Here is a 21067-nt window from a genome sequence, read left to right on the forward strand (position 1 = left end):
ATCAGCCTTGGCGGTCCATTCGATGCCCGGCATCGTATTTATATGTGTAAAGTAGTGCTCTGCTCCTTAAATAATTATTGCCGAGCTCGACATGATAGATTTTGGCGAGTCTTCCACGGCAAGTTGTCCCCACCGGTCTCAAGTAAATTCTCCTTCGCCGGCGATCCGGTTACCGTCGGCTCATTTCTACGAGATGTGGTTGCTTTTCTAGTCCTTCCATTTCAGTATCATTCCTTTGCCTATTTCGCTTCAACTTCGAGCGCTTTTCTGGAGACTACCCGCAGCTCTGCATGGCCGTCTTTCGCGGCCTCCTTTCCTTTTCCGTTTTCAGCGACAGCCTCCTCTCCACTGGGCAAACCGAGCTCCATTGCCTCACTGACCTTGAGATGCCCTTTCATCCGAGACATTTCCGGATATGTCGTGGCATCTGTCGACCTCTATCCACAGTAGTGGTCGGACCATGTGTATAGCTCCTCCAGCATACTCTTGCATCTGTCCGGCAGCGATGAAAATGTTAGATCGTTGGTACTCCCTGCTATGTGCGTGGACTATTCCGGTCGGCAACGTAGACCTGGCGATCCTCTACCCAGGCTGTCACTTTGCTGTTTCGTGATCTGCATGTGGGTGGGTCATAACACACCTGTGTGAGAGTGTGGGTGTACATCATGGCTGAGAAGTGGAGTGTTGTTACTTTTGTGTTGTTCATCTACCCGAATAGGTGAGTAAATTCGTCAGCTTCGTGACAATATATCTTTTAGCTCTTACCAGCTCCCTGCAGCTCAGCTTCGCGTAGATAGCCTTATTGGTTGCAACTGACATGACTGAACGTCAGCTCTAGGCAGTTCTGGGAAAAGAGAAGGAGGAAGAAGAAAGAAAGGTAGTCGGCATGGACTTCAATTGCACGAGGCTTTCAAGCCTCAATGTGGTGGGCAGACTGACTCGTTCCGCTACTTACCGAGCTTCTTACAGCCAGCCACTGAATTGATAGTTCATGCGTATCCCCACGCAGTAGGTCAGCCGGGGTGTTGTCACCCTTCTTTCGCCTAACTCCGGTCAGCCGGTATTATAAACATATCACTCTCTGCCAGAACACGGTAATTATCTTGGGCATCTAATTTGGATCCTGCTCATTGCCTCAAGTTTGCTGGATCACGGCTCCATCATACAGTCCCATTGAACCCCCCCCCCCCTTTCTACTGTGCAAAGATCAGCTCTGCTCACATATTCGTCATTCTGTCCATCTGGGCACCGGAATCATGGCTGAAGAACCGGATGCATCGTTGAGTGAGATGGAAGGTATCCAATCCAACGATGGCACAGAAAATGATAGCTCTAAATGGATGTGGGGAGACTTGCCTCCTGAGGATGATCCTGCATTTCAGGAATTTCTACGCGTTTCTGGTAACTTCACTCCAAGTACACCTATCAAATCAAGAGGCGTCTAACTTACAATTCTCCAAAGCGACCAGGAAGCCCCCCTCGCTGGAAGACCTTGAGAATTGCTGTGGCATATGGCCCGTACCGCCAGAAAAAGGCTTTTCAAACCACGCTTCTTTCGGTCAGGACGGAACCACGGCGAGCGTCTCGCGCTCGGGAGACATCGTACAGATCACCCGGTTCTTAGGCGCGGGCAAATCTGGCATTTTCTCCATGGACCACAAAGACGTCAGCCAGCCATACCTCGTCGTTTCGCGAGCTGCTGAACTCGAGAAACTCTCATTCGCGCCAACTAATATCTACTCGTTTGGCATTACCCTGGATTTTGATGTATGGCCTGCTCCGGAAAGCAGGAGCGTCAAATGGGTTAACTGGAAATGGCCACGCTACGAATGGCAGACGAATGGGATGAAGATCATTTTCCAGTATATGGTACGAGATGGGGTTGTTCTACATCAACTGCTTTTTAAGAATCTCACCTCTGGCTTGAAGGATCTTTGGGAGCTTCGTATCGATGGCAAACCGTACATAAGAGACCTCGACTACTTGCGCTACAATTCTGACGACTCCTCCAACGTCCACGGATCAGGACCTCATCAGTACGGCCGTGTGACAGTAAAAGAGAGCATGGAATACCAGGTAGCAGCCGTGCTCAATGTGTTCGTCGATGGCAAGAGAGCAAAACTGGATGAACATGGATACTATAATCTGCAAACCCTATCCGCTGCGGGCGGTGACGGCAACAGTCATATCAGGGAGATTGTTCTTGCATACAAACTAAGTTATCATCCCAAGAAAAAACCATTTTGTTGGAAAGATTCCATGATACCCGCCGAACAAGTCGATGTCAACCAATTTCTCGAGGAGGAAACTCGCGAAGGTTACAAGAAGACAATGGACCCAGGTCTGTTCAAGGATGTCTTGGACTTGCATAATCTCGCACCGGCTACGCAGGACAAAGATCAGACAAGTCAAGAGAAAAGCACAATCGTGGCACGGAGCAATATGGAAACCTGTTCACAGGCCGAACCGAGATCGACAAGCCCTGGTGGGAGTCACACAGAGCCGACATGGGCAGAACGGATCGGGAAGATTGGATACTTGACGTGGCGACATTTGGAACATATTCTATCCGTCTGTGCTATACCCTTCTCGCCAAGCCCAGCCCTTACTCTGTCGGAAGGGCAGAACACCTCTGACGCGCATGACACACCATCACTTGTGGCTTTGACCTGTGGAGACATGTCAGGTCATCGCATTTCTACATCAGCAAGCTTGTAAGTTTCAAGCAACCATGGCACAGATTTAGTTGAAAGGGATACTGACAGTTAGATATATCTTCAGCTACTCTTTTACTTTCCTAATCCACATCGAAGATCGACTGAAAAAGTACGGCGGGAACGAGGAATACATTTCTCAACTTCGGGCTAGAATCAAAGACACTTGCGACGGACATATCAGGTGGCTTGAGCACTTGTTTGAGCATCCAGGCGAGAGACACTGTAATTCTGGCTGCTTCGCGGCGAATTACTGGGTCACGGGTTGCGAAATGCCCTTGGACAGTACTACATGGCAACCCGACAATGCTGTAACGGATACAGCATTCCAGATTCTGAAGATCACTGAGTATATCAGTACCTTTTGCAACGATAATCCACCCAAAGAAGTCGAATCACTGTTGACCAAGCTGTTCGTATCTTGGCTGCACACCCTTGAGAGGCTGGATCCAAGAGCTAGATTCGCATGGCCTCACAATAAAGAAGACGGAGTCAACAAATTTCGACTTGAGGACAATCTCTGGATTTGGAAGGCGCTCCAAGCCATGGATAAAAGGAAAATGTACTCACAGCTTCCATTCTTCAGAACAGTCACTGGAAAACGCGACAAGCAGCGACGCGAAACAGTGTCAGAGGAGAACAAAAAAATGAACAGATTTCTTGATCTAGTTGGACAGAAAGAAGACTTTCGCAAGATATCACTATCTGCTGACCCGGAAAGGTCCTCTGAGAAAACATTTGAGGAACTCTACGAGCGCTTTTATCTCATTCAGAAGCGGCTCGCTCCAAGCGACGTCCTCCGAGGCATATTGCAGCGCTTTACGATCATGAATGATGTCTTGGGCAAGGTGAGTTGACTTTTCTACAAACAGGCAAACTGAGTACCACGGTACTCATACGAGTATCTGAATCCCTTCAGAGACATGATCAAAAGGTCACTGCGTGCTAATTCAAGATCGCTAGCGTATGCTGGCCGTGAGTCGATCACCAAGAGAGACACGGTTTCTGCTTCACAATCGTGACACGATACTAGTCCATGAACTGACTAAAAAAAATATCCCCTCGCTCGATGACTCTTTCCAGCAACTATGGGATGACACAGTCAATTCTCAGCCATACCATCCTGACAATGAGGAATACAGCTCCAAATGGCTCAGTATCATGCGATATGCTTTGAGCATTATGATGGGCAGCCAAGACAAATCTCTTAACAGCAAGAAGCCAACTGATGCGCAACGGGACTCGGTTGACACGCTACTAAGATTCTTCGGCCACAATGGCTTCCTTGGCGGGCAGCTAGGCGAGCAAACTCGACAACCGGTACTTTTTGACGCTGTGGAGGATAGAGATCCCTACTATCATGCCAGCTTTGAAATCCTATACGTTCTGCTTATCTATGCTGAGCGTCTTGGGCTGGAACCAGGTATGAAGAAATCAGCTGGTAGAGAGCAGGACAGCGAAATATCCGATGTCCTTCAACATGATCAAGGTTTCTCGTCATACTTTGCCGAGCGGCCAAAAATACAGAAAGAACTTCAGCGCAATTGGATCAACAGCGTGTTGAAGGAGTCAATGCCGTTCAACAACTTGATCGATACGAGTAACATTTGCTCAATCGACGAGGAATGGCTGCTAAATTACCCGGAGTTCCTATCAGGCCTGAAAGTCAATTTCGAAGACGTCGAGCAAAGAGAAGCCGCAGATATCAACACATGGATAACCGATGCGAAGAAACAGAAACAGTATGGCAAGCCACGCAAGCTTAATCGAGAACCATGGGACGAGTCCCCTGTCCAACATTGCACCAACCAACGGCTAGAAGAAATACTCGGATCACCTCGAACAGCACGAAGCTCCAAAAAGAGGTTTATCTGGCTGCACAATGCCAACTCTGTGGCGAAATCACTTTGCCAGGCTGCGACTGCTCCGGAATTAGAGAAGCAGGCAATGGTAGTTTTCTTTGATCGCCACTTACAGGACGAGGCAATTGTTTGGGATGATACGACATTTGCTCTGAATACATGGCAGACCGAGGTGCATCTCAATTTCCACTTGCTAGTATGTTATTAATGTTGCCTGCCACCTTACGATTTTCGATGAGAAGTTAACACGGCTTGTTATTTCAGTGCGAAGAACACCTTCCCACGAGTCTATGCCGCGCTTCAATGAGTTATCGATTTCACGGTGACCTTGTTGACCGTCATTGGACCTGTCACTTCATCGAGTCTAAGTCTTGTGATGGAATGGTTCAGGATCCGACGTCGGAATTTTTGCGGGACGATATTTTCGACTCCTATGAGAAGAGTAGAGACAATTTCAAGGAATGGTGGCAAAGAAAAATCCTTGAAATTCTTCTGCTTCATCGAATATTGGACAAGTTCCTCACGAGCACTGACGACATCTTGAACAAGATGGAGAAGATCTCTCAGGCCAACGAGAACACAGGCTTCCGGATACCGACCGAAAAGACAAAGCTTCCCTCACATGTACTCAGACTTCACGACGTGGATATACTCGAGAAAGTCGAAAACGATTTGACATCCACACTGGAGAGTCTTGAGAGATGGAACAACAGGGAAAAGGACCGTGGCCAAGAGAAGCCCCGATGGACACTCAACGACGAGAGAAAATACCGGAAAAGAATCCGAGAACTGCAAAGGTTGATCGGACAAGATCACAGTCACCTTCGAAAACAGAGAGAAGAAGTATTGAAGCTGCAGAAACGACTCGAGCACAAAAAGGAGAAGCGGCGCATTGAAAGGAATTCACATTCTGAGAGGAACATTCGATGGTTCACTTATATTACCATTGTTTTCGCGCCTCTTTCATTCGCAGAGGGATTTTACAGCATGAACGGAGCTCCGAGCCACCCACTGATTGCGTCACTGGCCAAATTCTCCTTCGCTGCTCTCACCGTCACCGGCATGATGATTGTTGTCGTTATCAACATTGTACCTATCCTGAAGATATGGAAGAACAGTTTCCTGGAATATGATGACAAGATGGATGGGAAATCTTTGGACAAGCTCGCAGATTCAGTCCTGAAGCCTCTCGCCCGTGGTATTTCATACTCGGTGAGTCTTCAGGGACATGGGGCGCTCTCCGGGAAGGTCGTAATACGTTACACCTTTCGTCTCGTCTTTGGCGCGATACTTGTGCTCCTGTTCATCATCTCTTGGTTGACACTGTGCTTCGTGCTCACTGCTCAAGATCTATATCTCTTCTTCAGTAAGCATTACAATCGCTCATAAGTCACACTTCCCAATAGGAGCACGCCAGACTAATTTGGAAAATTGCTAGGATCGAAGTGGTCTCGGTCACCACCTTCCACGAAGCATGAAGAGACCGAAAGCGTGGAGGGTGCTCAAGGAACTACGGCGCGTTCCTCCATTGTTACGTTCCAACCAAGGTTGTTGAAGTTCTTACATAATGGCAGCAAACAGCAGGACCATGCTACTTCAAAGGAAACAGCTGATCAGTCACGCAACCAGACACCAGCGGGAATGGTTTAAGCGCTTGGAGTCCCGCGGGCATTTCTTTTTTAATCAACTGGATCAGCATTATGAGAAGCAAAATAGAGACTATTCATATTGTCCTGTCCCCAATACACTTTCTGGTGATTTTATCGTATGATTTTCGAGCAATCCTAGTTTGACCATATGCTCCGCGCCCGCCGAAGCTCAAACTTCGCTTACGCCCGGCATCCAGTCCATGATATACAAAATAAGGGACTTACATGGCTTGCCATACAGTCTGAAACCATATGCGAACTGAACGAGTATATAGGTACTTTCCTTATGCATGCAGGAAGCAGTACTGATTCAGGTTGTATACATGACCAGCTACGAACTGCCATTTTGATATCAATTCGGGTGAGGTCCTTCACGGTCCCTTTATGTCAGCACGTGACCCAACATCCCTTCTGTATTTTGCACGTAAGGAAGCAAGGAGACAAAGGCGCTAAAGAACCTATTTCAGCGTACGATGAGTATACCATTGTAGCCTGGTGCCATTAAACCGCCTTGCCAGACGATCCACACCTGGTAATGGTGACCGAGGCGAGGGGCACAGGAGGGGGCTGAGATCCACATGTAGGAAAACAGAACCAACCGCCTTGTTTCACACACAAAAGTTCCTTGCATCTTACCTTAACGTAGTGCCAATCGCCTGTAGGCTATTCCGATGGCTATTCAGATCAAACCCGCCTGAGCAACTTGATAAGTCTTTAGCTACTCGCGTGGCCACAACGACTGCAAATCTACGCTACAAACCATAGTTATGTCACATTGCATACTGCTGGCCCAGGCTACTTCGGTACGAACGCCGGCCTGGCCTCGAGCCCCTGAATGATGCCGATGTCTACTTCTTCTGCGCCATCTTTCACAATTGGTCCGATACATATACTGTGCGCATCTTGCGGAATCTCATCCCGGTGCTCAAGCCTGGCGTCAAGATCGTCCTCGATGCTGTTGTCACGGTAGCACCAGATGAGGTCCTAGAGCAATAGGAAGGTATCTTACGAGCCGGAATTACGAATACGAACGTGTTGTTCAACTTCAGGGGATCGCGAAATGGGCGAGTGGGCCAAGTTGTTCGAGGAGGCTGACCCCGGCTTCCATTTTAAGGGGGGAAACAGCCCGCGGGATCAGGCTTGTGGGTCATGGAGGCCGAATCGAATAGCTCTTTCATCTAGCTGGCTTACCCGTGAGAAGTAGCTTTCGGAATGAGAATGAGAATAATCGCGTGCTGGGGAGCTTCAGTACATCAACTTGCCCTCCGAAGCCATGCCATTTGGCATGTCGTATTCATCGTACGCTTTAAGCACTAGGTTGGGGTAGTTTCAATCTGCATAATCCAAACTTGTCAGGAAACTAAAAAGTTGAGAGGACGTGAAGAGACTTCGCCTTGTACCAGCTTGACTACGCCACAGTTGAAAAGAGCCTATGTGTATCCTGAACGAGGAGGCATATGTGAATGAAGCACCAGATGACAGCCCAGGTTATCTGTTTCTAGCTTTCTTAACATCCTCGTGTTCTGGTTCCCGTCTTGACCCCCCTGCTGCATCATTGTAGAAATCTGTCATTTGATTCGTTGAGGTGTGGCCTGGTTTGGAGGGTTTATATAGAAGTGCATATTGAGAGGCTCCAGCTTGACCAGGGAACTCTTCCTTTTTCGCCTACGAAATATAATACGGCGAACTCCTTTGTGCTATATTAAGATGTATATAACTTCCTAAACTCTGTATTTCACCCCTCGAAAGCAATCACGCTTAACTTGAGACCGAAGGCCAATAAACAGAATTCACAACGTGCCTGTTAGCATGAGTGAAAAAGCCAATCTTACGGCTCCTCATTATGCGAGAAATAGATGACCATCTACAAACTTAGCTCTGGAATTGAACAATGTTCTATCCTTTCCTCTTGCTGAGGAACAAAAAATGCCCGGGTGTTTACTCAATGGAGGGCTTGTTACATCGTATTGGCTAGCAGTTTGCAATTTGTCAAGTCGTACTCCCAAGAGGACTCACAAGTGGAGAATCCTTGGGAAACTTGATCAGATATAGCGACTTGACTTCAAGATTTGAATCATAAGCGATACCTTAGCAAATGGCTATTACTCCCGGAACCCACTGTAAGCGTGGCCGAGAGACACCAAAGTTTGACACTGCGATGTTGCAGTCTCGTATAGGTATTTATGACAGCATCATTGTTCTGATCTAGAGCTTCCTGTCGAGCAGCAAACTGGCATAGGTATTTCGGAATGGTGATGGTAGTATTCCTTTGATGCAAACGAAGGAAATGGATCCAGTCTTGTCTTGAATCATTAGATGAGCTATGGTAGTCTTGGGTTCACCGGGGCATAAAGTGATAGGCCAGAAGTAGATTATTCAATACACAAACATCCATGGCTATTCTGACGCTAAATATCCTGCACGAAGAAAAGGGCCTTCTCAAGCAGCTGGCTTTGGCTGATTCAGAATGACATCAATAACCTTGTGGTCATCGCAGGTAGCAACGGTACGCGCGCACAGGCAGTCGACGCGTTCCTTGGACTGCAGGCCGTCTGGGCAAATCAGCCAGATGACATTGGTCATGAAGGAGCGCTTGTATTCGGTCATGACATCGGGATCGTTGTGGCGATCGAGGTTGGGCCCGCCAAACCGGTGCAGCGCGGTGAGATAGTGGTCAAGAATTTCCATCTCGTGGGCGCGGCGGTCCTCGATGGTCAGCATCGAAGTCATATGGTAGACGATATCGTGGAAACAGGAGCCGAAGTGGAATGCTGACCAGTCCAGGAAGCCGATGCGCTTGTCGGCCGTAAGGTAGATGTTGCCGACGTGCGTGTCGCCGTGCAGCAGGGTGCGGAACTTGGGGTTGCGCTCCGCGTAATAGCGATCCAGCGCTTCGTTGCATCGCGTGCCGTCCATCAGATACTCGGGCAGCTGAGGTCGGCCCGGCTGGCGCACGATCTCGTCCCACGGCGTGCACATGAACTTCATGGCGGGGTCGTAGTTGTTCCAGATCCCTGTTGCTGGGTAAGTACAACGTGGTAGAAGTTCAATGGACGGAGGGAGGGGAAGAAACGAAGGAAGAGAAAAGCTAAAAGCGAATGCCACAGTTTTCACCAAGTGTTAACACACGAGATCCGATTTGCTTACACGGGTGATCTTCCTGGCTCTGGCCCCAATACTGAGCATGGAGTCCGGCCAGCTGCTCGACACCGTTCTTGACCTGTTCGACGGGGAACGAGGCCACCTCGGCAGCAAAGGTACAGCCCTCCTGGGTCAGGTCTGCCATAATCGCAATGCCTTGCTTCTCGTCGGTGCCGCTCCACCAGCCCTTGGGAAATATCATATTCTTGACCTGGGGTGCCACTTTGGAGAAAAAGTCCGCCTCGCGCTGGGCCAGGCTGACTGTCCACGGCTGTGCAGCGATCGTAGCTGGGTCAAACACGCCCTTGATGCAGATCTGCGTGGGTCTCCCGCCGGCTTCATCCTCATTCTCGTACGTGATGGTGTAGAAGAGCTTGCTAGCCGTACCCCATATGGCCTTTGTATGATCGATGGACTTGACCTTATGTCCCAGCTTCGACCCAAGCCACTCTGCTGTGATTTCTGCAGGAACGGCTGGAAGCTTCTCAACCGCCATCTTGGCTGTGGCCGCCATGTTGTGACTTGCTGGGGGCAGAGGTGGGGAGTTTCTTGAGATGCTGACGGACACCGATAAGAAATTTGCGGAGAAGTCAGGCAATTTTTCAGGGCAGCTCTCTCGCCTTGCGCAGGTAAGGATACACGTTTTATATCAGAGTCGTCTGTCAAAGACTTGGCATTGACTGTATGAAGATGTTTGCGTGCTGGGTGTGGGTCTGTTGCTGGATGCATGTGCCAGGTATCCATTCCTTCAACTCCTCTATAAGACATGGGACAAATGTCTGTGGATATTCAACGCAGAGCTATATTATGAAATCTCTGTCCGCGGCTTCAGGCACAAATTTTTATCAACATAAAGACTCCGTAGGATTCGAGTAACATCGCCTTATCGAATTGGTAGCAAGTTGAGAGAAAGGAGCAAGTACTTCATCCAGATAGCTACCGTTGTATTATTGGGTGCTGACTTGAGCAATCTTACTATGATTTCGTAACTTTTGAAAGTCATACCCGTAAGGTATCTGTGGATAATTGGTGTACAGTACGCACGTCGCCTGCTCGCCTGCCAAGTGGTCAATGGTTCCACATGACCAGGACCCCGTTTATTGCCCACTATACCATAATACATTGTACCATCAAGAGGGTAAGGTGGGGGAAATCTCAAAGTGATTTTTCTACGGTCCCCACCTCCGGTCATCTGGGCGCCCTCAATGCCTCTCCAAGTGCTACCCACCTCCATCTGCACCTATGAGTAGATAGATCACATAATCTTCTATCGTCTCTTACAAAGACCGTATCTCGTCCACCGCATCCCGAGGTCTGTCTCGGGGGACTATTGAATGGTCTCACTAAGCGGTGGGACTTTTACCAATCTCGTCGCAGTATATGGCAACGGGCGTGCAATTAGCTGCATAACTCCTTCATACCCAGTAATGCCAGTTCTTCCCTATCCAGAGAACTCTTTGTGATGTCTCCAACGTAAGCTTTGGTACATAGCTGCAAAATCAGTGCCTTTCAGATCTTCCAGTGCATGAAAATATCACGCGCTTGTGCTAAGCCTTCCGGGAACGATTCTAGCTCCTGCTGGCACATCTGCTCTCGTCTCGGTGATGAGCCCTCGGTTTGCTGAGTAGCCTAAGGTCACGCTGGCTTTGGTCGCCTCCTCGCGACAGACTACATCTACACAGATACGGGGTTCGATTCACTTAGGTTGAAGGTATGATTAAACCCCTCCCCTCCCCCCCTTTCATGGGGGAGAGTAAAATGCAAGAGTGCTTGAGGGAACCTTGCTTCACTCAAAGTCAGCTGCGTTTGAATAAATTGAAAGGAATACGGGGTAGATGATGATGAATAAGTTACCTACCCCCGGACAATGTGTAATCATTGAGGTTGCCAATATGTCCCGGCATTGCTCAAGACTCAGTTGCTCAGCAAAACACCTGCTTGTTGCATCTGTGGGTCAAATTTCTTTTGAATGGCATGGGTATAGCATGATAGATTTCGAAGAAGTATTACAAGCAATTGGTTCAAGTTTTTGTGAGCAACAACTTCCTATCACTACTCCCTGTTCTCGTGGCCAATATGGTAGCAGCAGCCCATCTAGAAGGTAGTGTTTGGCGAATAATTAGCTGATAATTCGAAAATCTTGTTTTCTGAAGCAGTTGGATTACTTCTGAGTGCAATATTTGTGCAATACTATGCAGATACAGTTTCGGAATCCCCAGTGCCAGTATGCATGTTGAAGGTAGACATCTATAGCATGTAGCAATCGAAGGATGACAGTGGGCAGGACTATAGTAACAGCTGCTCAAGTTTAGAAATGTGTGTTATGTTTCACATCGCCCACATAGACATCGTGTCTTACGCCTAGCTATTGTGATCCTTGTCATCAACTCACTGTCTTGTGGGCTGTACAAATCATCATCAACCCTGGCCCGTGTTGATATACGCCATCTCTGTGAGTTGATGATTTTTGATTAAAAATTCAAAGTTGCTCACAATGTCTGGTATGTGAGATGAGCCCTGCAAAACTGATTGTGTATGCTTGTTCAACTGGAAATACCACATCATCACGACAACATTTCATCTGCTTGATTTTGTTACAACTCAAATGAGGGCAGCTCGATCCAGGGCTTTGGGGCCTATAAGAGAGGGGTTGGGCTTCTGAGCTTCGACAGGTGCAACTGAATTAGAATGGCAGGAGCGATGAAAAGATGAATGGCAGCTCTGTAGAAGTTGCTGTTGTCGTCTTCATACAGCATACTTTTTCAATCTGTTTCCTCTCAGCCTCTGCCTGCATCTGTGAATTTTGCTCAGAAAAGGGAAGGGACAGCACGAAACTTGATGTCTGACAGCTCCAAACCTTCTACGGGTCTGCTTCGTTTTCTCCTCGTGAAAATGGGAAACAAGCCACTTCAAAAGGGCTCAAGGGCAAAAGGACCCCAGAAAGGAAGCTTCAACCCACACTATGATGACAGGAACAAAAAGCATGGAGTCTTGTCAGACTTCAGAGCCCAGCAGCTTGGACCATTAATCATTCTCAGGTTTCATTCGCCAAAGGCTCAGCACCAGGCACTTGCCAGATTAGAAGCATTTTATGAGTCCAAGGATGCTGTTGGGACATACATCAGCCTGGCCAATCCCCAGACCAGAAGACTCTGCCCCAATTACAAGGCCTTCAATTTGCCCACTAGTGCAATCTATGACTGGCTGGTTGCCATGCGGACTGCAGAGTTGGGCGCATCTCAGAGTATCGCCGGAAAATTTGAGGCAGCATTCCAGGGATGGTGGGGTCCTTTCGTCAACACTGAGGAATCTCGTCTCTTAGCCCACCTCGCCCAGGCCGGTTGTTTCGGCCGGCTATCAGCACGCGGTGAAGTGCCGAGCTACCTCATCTCCGTCTCTGAGCAGTCTGCCATCCTTCACGAGGCCTTGCACGCTCTTTACTTCCTGCACTCGGATTACAGGGATCGGGCACAGGAGGTATGGGACAGGCTGTCGAAACGATGTCAGTTGACGATACAACAGGGCATGGTGCTGAGGGGCTATGGGAGCCATGTCTGGGTCGATGAGTTCCAGGCATATGTCAGTGAAAATGTGGGGGAGTTCGGAAACAAGACGAAAGAAGAGTGCACCGAAGTGAAGAAGCTGCTCCTGTCAGCACAGGAGGTCGCATGGAAAGAACTCGGTATGAACATCAGCGCAATTCATCAGGGTCCTTAAGCTTGGTGCTCAGACATCTTTTCCCTTGAGCAAGACGTATCGGGCGTTACACGACAAGGTTGACACTTTTTGCCTTGGACGATGCAAAGGTCGATCCTAGCACTGGCCGTGACGAGAGTGGACTGCTAGCTTGGCGTAATTGCAGCCTTGAGATGATAAAGCTGAGAACCTTTTCTTCTTCTTCTTCTTTTTTTTTTTTTTTTTTTTTTTTTGGGGCGAGAAGGATCCCTGATTTCGCGAGAGGAAAGTCGGGCCTACACATCATATTTTAACCGGAAGCTTCACTGCAAATATTCCATACTTTATCTGGCTACGAAACCTGAAAGCGTTACGTGAGTCATTTTGCGTATTAAAATGAATGGCTTTCAAGCAAATATAATTCACGATGCCCAGCCTGTGTACAGCCAGTGGCCTTTTTTTGCAGCGGGAAGACATATTTCCGCGGTGCGCTTATATTCATCCAGAATCGATATGTTAGCACTCACTTGAGTCCTTGTTCGGAATGCCAATTCGGATACGTCAACAAAATGGTAATCACCTGAAGGTTTACGCGGACTGCGCATAGAGTTACCGAGCACGGCCAGTACCGGACAAAGAATTAAGAAGAAGCACGAATAGATGCCGTTAGAGACGCGTGGCCAAGATGCGAAGGGTCATCAATTCAAAGTTGAATAATAATTATCGGGAATTCCGCCCGCCGCACTTGGTATAGTCTCACCCGTCCCGGCCCAGAGTCGCGCGATTCTATCGCCACCTGGTTGCGGAACGGTGGGACGCCGGTAAGTAATCAGGATGCCGAGAAAAATTTTGTCATCATGACATATTATAGCGACCCAGACAGTTTTGATGCTGCTGAATTTCCTTGTCATGAGCATCGATTCAGATCCGCTGCGACCACGGCGTTCAACGCATCCAGGGCCACCACGATGCAGACAACCGTATCGGGCGCACGTCCCCTCCCTCTGCGAGGGCGACCTCTGGTGCTCATCTGCGTGACGACCGTCTCATGGGTCGTCTGTGTCGTGCTTGTTACCCTCAGATTATACCTGCGCTCACGCAGGCGGCGACAGGCCTGGATTTGGGGCTGGGACGATATCATGGCACTTGCTGGACAGGTGAGGGTGAGAAACTCGACGATTCCAAAAACCTAGGACTGACTCAATGGTGTTTGGTCATTGCGCAGATTTCATTCAGTGTTCTCTGTGCTTTTACAAGTAAGTGAATTTCTTCTTCTCACGTCTTAGCAGGAGGATCACCTCTTAAACTGCCACCTTCGAGAGATAGCGATGAAACAAAGCAACGCCCAAGGAAGGCTGCAGATGATACTAACTCCGAGCGGTAGTTGTCAGTTCATGTTATGGCTTAGGTATCCCGGCGGAAGACCTTAGCGCTGCCAACTCAATTGGTGCGCTGAAATACTTGACTTTGTTTGAAGCATGCTATTTCGTTGTCCAGTGTTTCATCAAGACGTCCATCGGCATCACGGTCCTACGAACAATCTGCACCACACGGCGTCAACGATATGTCGTGTACGGTATAATCGCATCGACGGTCCTAGTCCTCTTGACGTTCTTCGTCTGGCTCTTTTCCGCCTGCCGACCCGTCGCAGCTCACTGGGATAGAAGTCTGGGCACCTGCAGCTACAGCGGCTATGTGGTGGCACTCCACCTGATATCTGCCATCGCGGTCTTCACAGATGCGACCTTCACTTTCATGCTCGTCTGGGCAATCTGGAGGACGCACCTGCCTACCAGGAACAAGTACATGCTCATGGGCGTCTTCTCGTTCGGCGCACTGGCCGTTTTGGCATGTATCGTTCGATGGGCGCTCATAGAGTACATTGTATACCGGCTTTCTACACTCTTTCTGTGTAAGCGCCCCTTCCAGAGCTGGCTGTTTGTCGACTGCAGAGCTCTGCACAGCCAAGTACGATGCTAGAGCTAACAGGATGTGACTGTTGGGGGAAACAAACAGACCGGGTTTTTTGGATTGTACTATTGACAATATTGGAGTGTGCGGCGGGCCTCATAGCTGTATCTATGCCATTCCTGGGGAAGCTTTTCCGGCTCTACCAAGCCCCTAAGAAGAGAGACCACGAACAACTCCAGATCGCGAGACACACGATAGGAGGAACACCATTTGTGCCCATGGGAACGACCGACAGCTTGTCATTGGCACTGGTGCCCAGGGGGAAGGGAGAAAGCAGCGCCTTTGTCTCCAGTGATGGACGAGATAGCTGTGCGGGTGACCAAGGACCGAGTGACTCACGCATTAGATTAGAGACGTCTTTCACAGTCTCACGGACAGCTCCAGGATTTTTGTGGAAAGATTCGCGCAGTAGTCAAGATAGTATCTTCTCATAATGCCGCAAACATGTTTCAAAGGCCAAGGGTGAAAATTTAAATGCGCATCTGAAGAGCGACTATACTTGATTATATTGTTACCTTGGGATTACACAAGCAGGTGAGACACGCTTTATGCTACGTACGGTTTCTTGAATCAATAGCAAATACGCATTGACTGTCTAAGTAATCTGCTATCTATTCTACGTGGAAATTTATATGACGGCTGGCACAAACCCAACGCGCAAGAGGGGCACTGACAACCATTCCTCAAGTACCTCGTCCGCTATGTCTAGAGTATCGATAGGATTTGCTTCGTCATAGCCAGCACCTTTTCCTCTTCCAGCCTCCTGGCTACGAGCTGAAGACTAATGGGCATGCCATGGAGAAGATCGGGTTCATCTGGAGAGGGTTTTGAATCAGAGACGACACTTCACTCCCACGTTTAAACATGGATGAGAGAAACTTACATTCAGCGTGAACCGCTTTGCAGATGTCATTCAGCGGTGTGTAGGAGTCCTCTTTGAGAGGCTCATCGACGCTCTTGTCTACAGTCAATCCCGTGGGAAACGATACGCACGAGTAGTCCAGGACGTTGAAAACACCGGTATACCCAACTAGAACTCATGTTGAATTAGCACGAAAGGATTGAAAGAACTCGGTAGTAATTTGTAGACACGCACCATGCTTGAACTGGCCGTTCTTTGCCGAGCTAAAAGGCGTTGTAGGGCAGAGGATTGCGTCGATCCCCGCCGCGTTCCACCTCTCCAGGTATCGCCTTTGGAGATCAGTGCGCTCAAGATGAATCTGCCACATGTCGTACGTGCCCAGCTCGGTCGCAACCTCGTAGAACTTCATCTCGGGCCTCATGGGCTCACCGGACCGCGCCAGCTCCTTTTTGATCGACTTGGCCCCGTCGGCGACAAACATCCGGCCCAAGAGCCTCAGTCCCTGGAGCTGGTCCTTGGGATCCCAGTCCACAATTTCATGGCCAGAAGCTCGCAGCTTGTCCACTGTGTTCTTCAAGGCCCGGGTGACGGGGGGCGTGGGCGTCACTATGCCATCATTGTACATGACGGCAATCTTGAGCTTTTTGGGCAGGCTGACCTCGCGCCAGGGGATCGGCACCATGCGAGGGTCATGAAGCCACGGCTCGGCGTCCACAACCGTCTTGGCCTCGAGCGTGATGTCCTCCAGCGTCCTCGCCAAGGGCCCATTCACGCTCTGGACAGCCTCCTGCCCGCTCATCCCGCTGCGGCACTTGAGAGTGGGAAAGCGGCCAAAGCTGGGCCGCAGGGTGAAGATGCCGGTGCAGGCCGCAGGAATGCGCAGGCTTCCACCGATGTCTGTCCCGATTCCGAGGCAGCTGCCTTTGAAGGCAATCAGTGCAGACTCACCGCCACTGCTGCCGCCCGAGGTCAGCTGCCTGTTGATCGGGTTGACGGTCCGGCCGAAGAGGTTGTTAACGCTCTCGGCGATCATCATGGCGGTGGGCACGTTCGTCTTCACGTAGAACACGGCGCCTGCTTCTTCTAGCATTGTTACAAGTGTGGAGTCATAGGCCGCGGGATCGCCGACGTGGCTTACAAAGCCGACTGTTGCATCGAGGTCCTTCAGGTTGAAGTTGTCCTTGAGAGAAATAGGGAGACCATGCAGAGGGCCCTTGGGCTTGCCTGTACGGGCCAGGTGCTCATCGCAGGCTGTTGCTGTCTCCAGAGCCCGGTCGAAGCACGTCTCAGACAGGCAGTTTGTCTGCGATCAAAAGGTTCAGAAATAATGATTCGCAGTCAAGCAAGTAAAAATAACATACCAGTTGATGAGCGGCGGCTGCCCTCTTGCAGAAAGCTTTGGTAACATTCACAGACTTGAGAGCACCGGAGGAGAGCCTTGCTACCAGCTCCGAGGCGGAGAGGTCAGTGATGGCGAGCTCTTCCTCGGTGAACCACCCAGAAGTTTTGGGCCAGCTCGTCACGTCGTTCTGGGACACCAGAGGCAGCAGATCTCCTGGAATGACCCATTCCTTGGGTATCGAGGCCAAGAGTGCTGCCCTCTTTTTTGCAGCAACTTGTTCCCAAGAGGCTCCTCCTTCTTGCATATCTCCGGCGTTGGTATCAGACATTTTAATGCTGGTAACTGGAAAGTGAAGGATTTGGAAATCGACGAAATTCTGTTTCTCGAGGCCAACTATTTGGTCTTTATATATCTGCGTTTTAATGATGGGTTGAGGCTTGTGTATTGCTAGGTCGTCGGGGTGATATCCCCAAAGGATCGTGTACTAAGCCGTAGAAGGCAGACTACGAACTCGCCAAAGCGTAGGCGAACAAAAGTGCCGCTGCGGCCAAGCCGATGACCGGAATAGAGAGGCAGTTTGTTTATTGCCGTCTATGCCCGCAGTGTTTGGCTCTTAGGCAAAAACGTAGGGCAATGTGGGCAAGATAAGACCCGATCGGCTCCCGCGGTGGCTTTTCTGGACGGTAAAGATAGGAACCCGCCGCACTAGGCATCTAATGAATGATATTCCATCTTTAAATAGAAGCTTTCCATGCTATCTCGAAGAGGAAAATCACACCCTAGTGTACACTGTCCTGGATGTGGACGAGTCTTTACCTTACCTGATCAACTGCGGTGTTTGTGTTTGAAAGGCCAGAACATGTCAGCACAAGACAGCGCTGTTCTTAGTCCTTCATATGTCAATGCCCGATACCAGAGAGGCTTGGCGAACCTTGCTAGAAGCTTGGACTCTTGGACGTGATTGACAATGATTACATCATTTCGAAGCCACGATTAATACGTCCCACAAAAAACAACAAGATTACCATCCACGAAGTCCACGTCACTGCCTAGGACACACAAACAACATCTCGGGACGGATGGGAAATACGACTTCAGACGCCTCTGGCATCAAAAAATCACAATTGCCATGGCCTTGAAAATCGCCACCCTCCTCATATCTACGCTCCTAGCGTCCACAGGGGCGAGCGCATTGCTGCCTCGACCCGAATGGGACCCGCTAAAGCAGCAAGTGCCACTATCACTCGGCGCGCCGGTCAAAGGCGTTGGGCACTTTAGCGAATGGAGCCGCGACACCAAGAAGCGCTTTCTCATCGACTGGCAGGCAGGAAGGGAAGCAGAATGGAGCATCGTGCAGGGCAACGAAGCCGGCGATCTCGACAGCATGACGGCAGCCTTGACCTGGGCCTACCATCTCGAGCACTCGACGGCCAACACATCCGAACCCCTCAAGGTCATCGCGCTGCTGCAGACGCCGACGCATGCTCTTGACCTCCGGCCGGAGAACAAACTGGCCCTGCATCGCTCGCAGATGACGCCTGGCCACGAAGATCTGTTGACGTCCGACGAGCTGCCTGAGGATCCAGAAACCCTGGGGCCAAAGCTGCGCGGGATCGTGTTGGTCGACCACGCCAAGCCGTTGCGGAAATGGCAAGGCGCCAAGATCCTCAGTATCTTTGATCACCATGTCGACACGGGAACCGCTCCGGATGCTGAACCTCGCATCTTTGAGAAAACAGCGAGCTGTACGACGATTGTTGCCAGTCAGATGCTCGACGAGCTAGAGGACCTACCTGAGGAGTACCACATGCCGCACGAACTGCTCGAGTTGGTTCTGCGTGCCATCGCCATTGACTCGAGTGGTCTGACGGATGATATCACCACGGAAGCGGATCGTCGTGTCTCCAAGCGTCTTCTAGAGCGCAGCAATTGGGCCGGAAAGAAGCTGGACAACGTCATGGAACGTCTCAACGATGAGCTCAAGAAGGCCAAGAAAGACCTTGACCATCTAGGCCTTCGAGATCTCCTCCGTCGGGATTGGAAAGGCGATATAGTCGACACGCCCTCGCCACGGACGCCGACCGTCAGTCTCGGCTTTGCTTCCATCCCGTACTCGATGGACGAGCAGATCAAGAAGACAGATTTCCAGGAACTGTTTAACTGGTTTGCGGTCGAGGCTGCCTGGACGGCTGAGGTAGGCGTCGACCTCAGTGTCATTCTGAGCAAGTACAAGATCAAGAAAAAGGGGGAGAAGAAGAAGAAGATCAGGGAGCTCACCCTCATCGTGCGTGACGACGTGCGGATCAACCAGGAACAGGCGGATGCTCTATTTCGGACAGTGAAGAAGGCGCTGGAGGACAACAATGACCTGGATCTAGTACCATGGCATAGAAGTGATGAGCTCTCTCCTCGGCAGATGGTGTGGGTGGAGAAATCTGGCGCCAGCAGAAAGGTTGTCAAGCCGATTGTTGAAGAGGCCGTGATGAACTGGGACGAAATTTGAAAGACGGACGTAAATGAGAGTGCCCATCCACAGAGGATGCCATTCTCAATGTAGACATTATAGAAAGATCATTGCAGTCAAACTGACGATTCCAAAGCAAACCTGGAGCCGAACTTGCAATGCCAAAGTTTCTCATCATCCTAAAAGGGTCAATGGTTGCTCTTGAGAAGCCGTAAATCGAGTTCTGACAAGGGTGTTACAAGTGCCTTCACCCGCCAACCATTCTCCGTATCCAGGTTCGATCGGTCAGTGTCAATGGTAATCAAGATGGATCGACTGGACAGGAAATGCGGGCGCTCGGCATCTCCTCTGCGTATCAGCTGCGTTATATGAACTTGCATGTATCATGTCAGACCCACGACAGATATGCGAAGCAGGACTAATGACTTGTATTATAATTACACAGGCTCCGCTATTTCTTCACATGCGCCGAGGCATGAAAATCGGCCTTGACGGTGGATCCAGTCTCCTGATTATAATATAGCGATTAGAATTAGAGATTACGGTCTTGAGAGGTCACAACATGCAGCAGCATCGGACAGGCTTCGAATAGCACAAATCTTACCGACTTGTTGCTGACTCCGATCCTGAATGTGGCTTGATTGACACTGCAGGATTTAAAGTTTAGCGTTCCCATCCATGTTTCAACAACGCCTTTTCCGTTGTGCGTGGCGGCTTGACCGTTAAGCCTCGGCTCGCTCCACCGAAAAGGAACCACATCGTACTAAAATCTTCCCTTCAACTCCTTTCATGAGGTGACGTCGATAAGGCCTACGGAAACGGAGTTGGACCAACCTCTTCTGCCCGCTCCGTCCCACCACGGACCAAGAAACCCGCCGGGGCGCGAGGCCGAGCCGTAAGCCTGCGTCTATTACTGAAATACTGTGTACTGTTTCCCTTTACTGGCTTTTCCTCCGACACGTCAGAGATTGTCGGGGCGCGGCTCAAGCTGCCAGGCCCCAGGGGGGGTCCGCTTCTGACAGTCAGATGGAGTTGGCCATGCCGAGGAACATTGTATGATGCAGTGGAGCACGGAGAGCCGAAAGGTGCCTACTAGGCCCAGTCGCAGTTTTGACAGATCGAATTCCCGTTGTCTTCGCGTCCGGGAACGTTGGATCAAGTGCGACGGGCGACGTTCGCAGGGTTCCTTTTTTGGGTTTTGCTCGGCGAGGTACCCGCGCGCAGGGGGGCCCAGGATTAGATACGTACGTGTTGCTGTCCTTATTTATATATAACAAATATGTGATCCAACAAAACTTTGCAAAGATTCCCATCCAGGGTACTTACTCATACCGAACTTTATCACCACCACCAACACTCCCTACTGAGAAAAGTCTATCGGCGCAAA

General features: G+C 49.9%; 8 protein-coding genes across 8 annotated transcripts; 6 read left to right on the forward strand and 2 right to left on the reverse strand.

Moving 5' to 3' along the window:
• Nucleotides 1–1256: 1256 nt before the first annotated feature.
• Nucleotides 1257–6317, forward strand: M406DRAFT_106463 (uncharacterized protein; the record flags this gene model as incomplete). Its single annotated transcript, XM_040915199.1, has 7 exons — nt 1257–1416; nt 1463–2714; nt 2782–3562; nt 3678–3689; nt 3798–4772; nt 4841–5942; nt 6015–6317. 7 exons carry the CDS (start codon nt 1257–1259, stop codon nt 6224–6226), a joined length of 4494 nt encoding a protein of 1497 aa, XP_040778093.1. The 3' UTR covers nt 6227–6317.
• A 748-nt stretch (nt 6318–7065) lies between these two features.
• Nucleotides 7066–7221, forward strand: M406DRAFT_255018 (uncharacterized protein; the record flags this gene model as incomplete). The annotated part of the gene is made up of 1 exon (XM_040917005.1): nt 7066–7221. A coding segment is annotated over one exon (156 nt), but the record flags the coding sequence as incomplete, so codon positions are not given.
• A 1443-nt stretch (nt 7222–8664) lies between these two features.
• M406DRAFT_252334 (uncharacterized protein) lies at nt 8665–9862 on the reverse strand (the record flags this gene model as incomplete). The annotated part of the gene is made up of 2 exons (XM_040916834.1): nt 8665–9239; nt 9373–9862. The coding sequence occupies 2 exons, from the start codon at nt 9860–9862 to the stop codon at nt 8665–8667; spliced, it is 1065 nt and encodes a 354-aa protein (XP_040778095.1).
• A 2396-nt stretch (nt 9863–12258) lies between these two features.
• Nucleotides 12259–13083, forward strand: M406DRAFT_328235 (uncharacterized protein; the record flags this gene model as incomplete). The annotated part of the gene is made up of 1 exon (XM_040920302.1): nt 12259–13083. The coding sequence occupies one exon, from the start codon at nt 12259–12261 to the stop codon at nt 13081–13083; it is 825 nt and encodes a 274-aa protein (XP_040778096.1).
• Nucleotides 13084–13610: 527 nt separating this feature from the next.
• Nucleotides 13611–15021, forward strand: M406DRAFT_69299 (uncharacterized protein; the record flags this gene model as incomplete). The annotated part of the gene is made up of 4 exons (XM_040925248.1): nt 13611–13613; nt 13796–13862; nt 13956–14297; nt 14426–15021. 4 exons carry the CDS (start codon nt 13611–13613, stop codon nt 15019–15021), a joined length of 1008 nt encoding a protein of 335 aa, XP_040778097.1.
• A 55-nt stretch (nt 15022–15076) lies between these two features.
• M406DRAFT_55134 (uncharacterized protein) lies at nt 15077–15463 on the forward strand (the record flags this gene model as incomplete). The annotated part of the gene is made up of 1 exon (XM_040924549.1): nt 15077–15463. A coding segment is annotated over exon 1 (241 nt), but the record flags the coding sequence as incomplete, so codon positions are not given.
• A 254-nt stretch (nt 15464–15717) lies between these two features.
• On the reverse strand, nt 15718–17520 carry M406DRAFT_252188 (acetamidase; the record flags this gene model as incomplete). Its single annotated transcript, XM_040916819.1, has 4 exons — nt 15718–15827; nt 15896–16048; nt 16109–17177; nt 17236–17520. 4 exons carry the CDS (start codon nt 17518–17520, stop codon nt 15718–15720), a joined length of 1617 nt encoding a protein of 538 aa, XP_040778099.1.
• An 825-nt stretch (nt 17521–18345) lies between these two features.
• M406DRAFT_252708 (DHH phosphoesterase) lies at nt 18346–19719 on the forward strand (the record flags this gene model as incomplete). Its single annotated transcript, XM_040916858.1, has 1 exon — nt 18346–19719. The coding sequence occupies one exon, from the start codon at nt 18346–18348 to the stop codon at nt 19717–19719; it is 1374 nt and encodes a 457-aa protein (XP_040778100.1).
• Nucleotides 19720–21067: the final 1348 nt, after the last annotated feature.

Source organism: Cryphonectria parasitica (assembly GCF_011745365.1).
Source record: "Cryphonectria parasitica EP155 unplaced genomic scaffold M406scaffold_3, whole genome shotgun sequence".
NCBI lineage: Eukaryota > Fungi > Ascomycota > Sordariomycetes > Diaporthales > Cryphonectriaceae > Cryphonectria > Cryphonectria parasitica.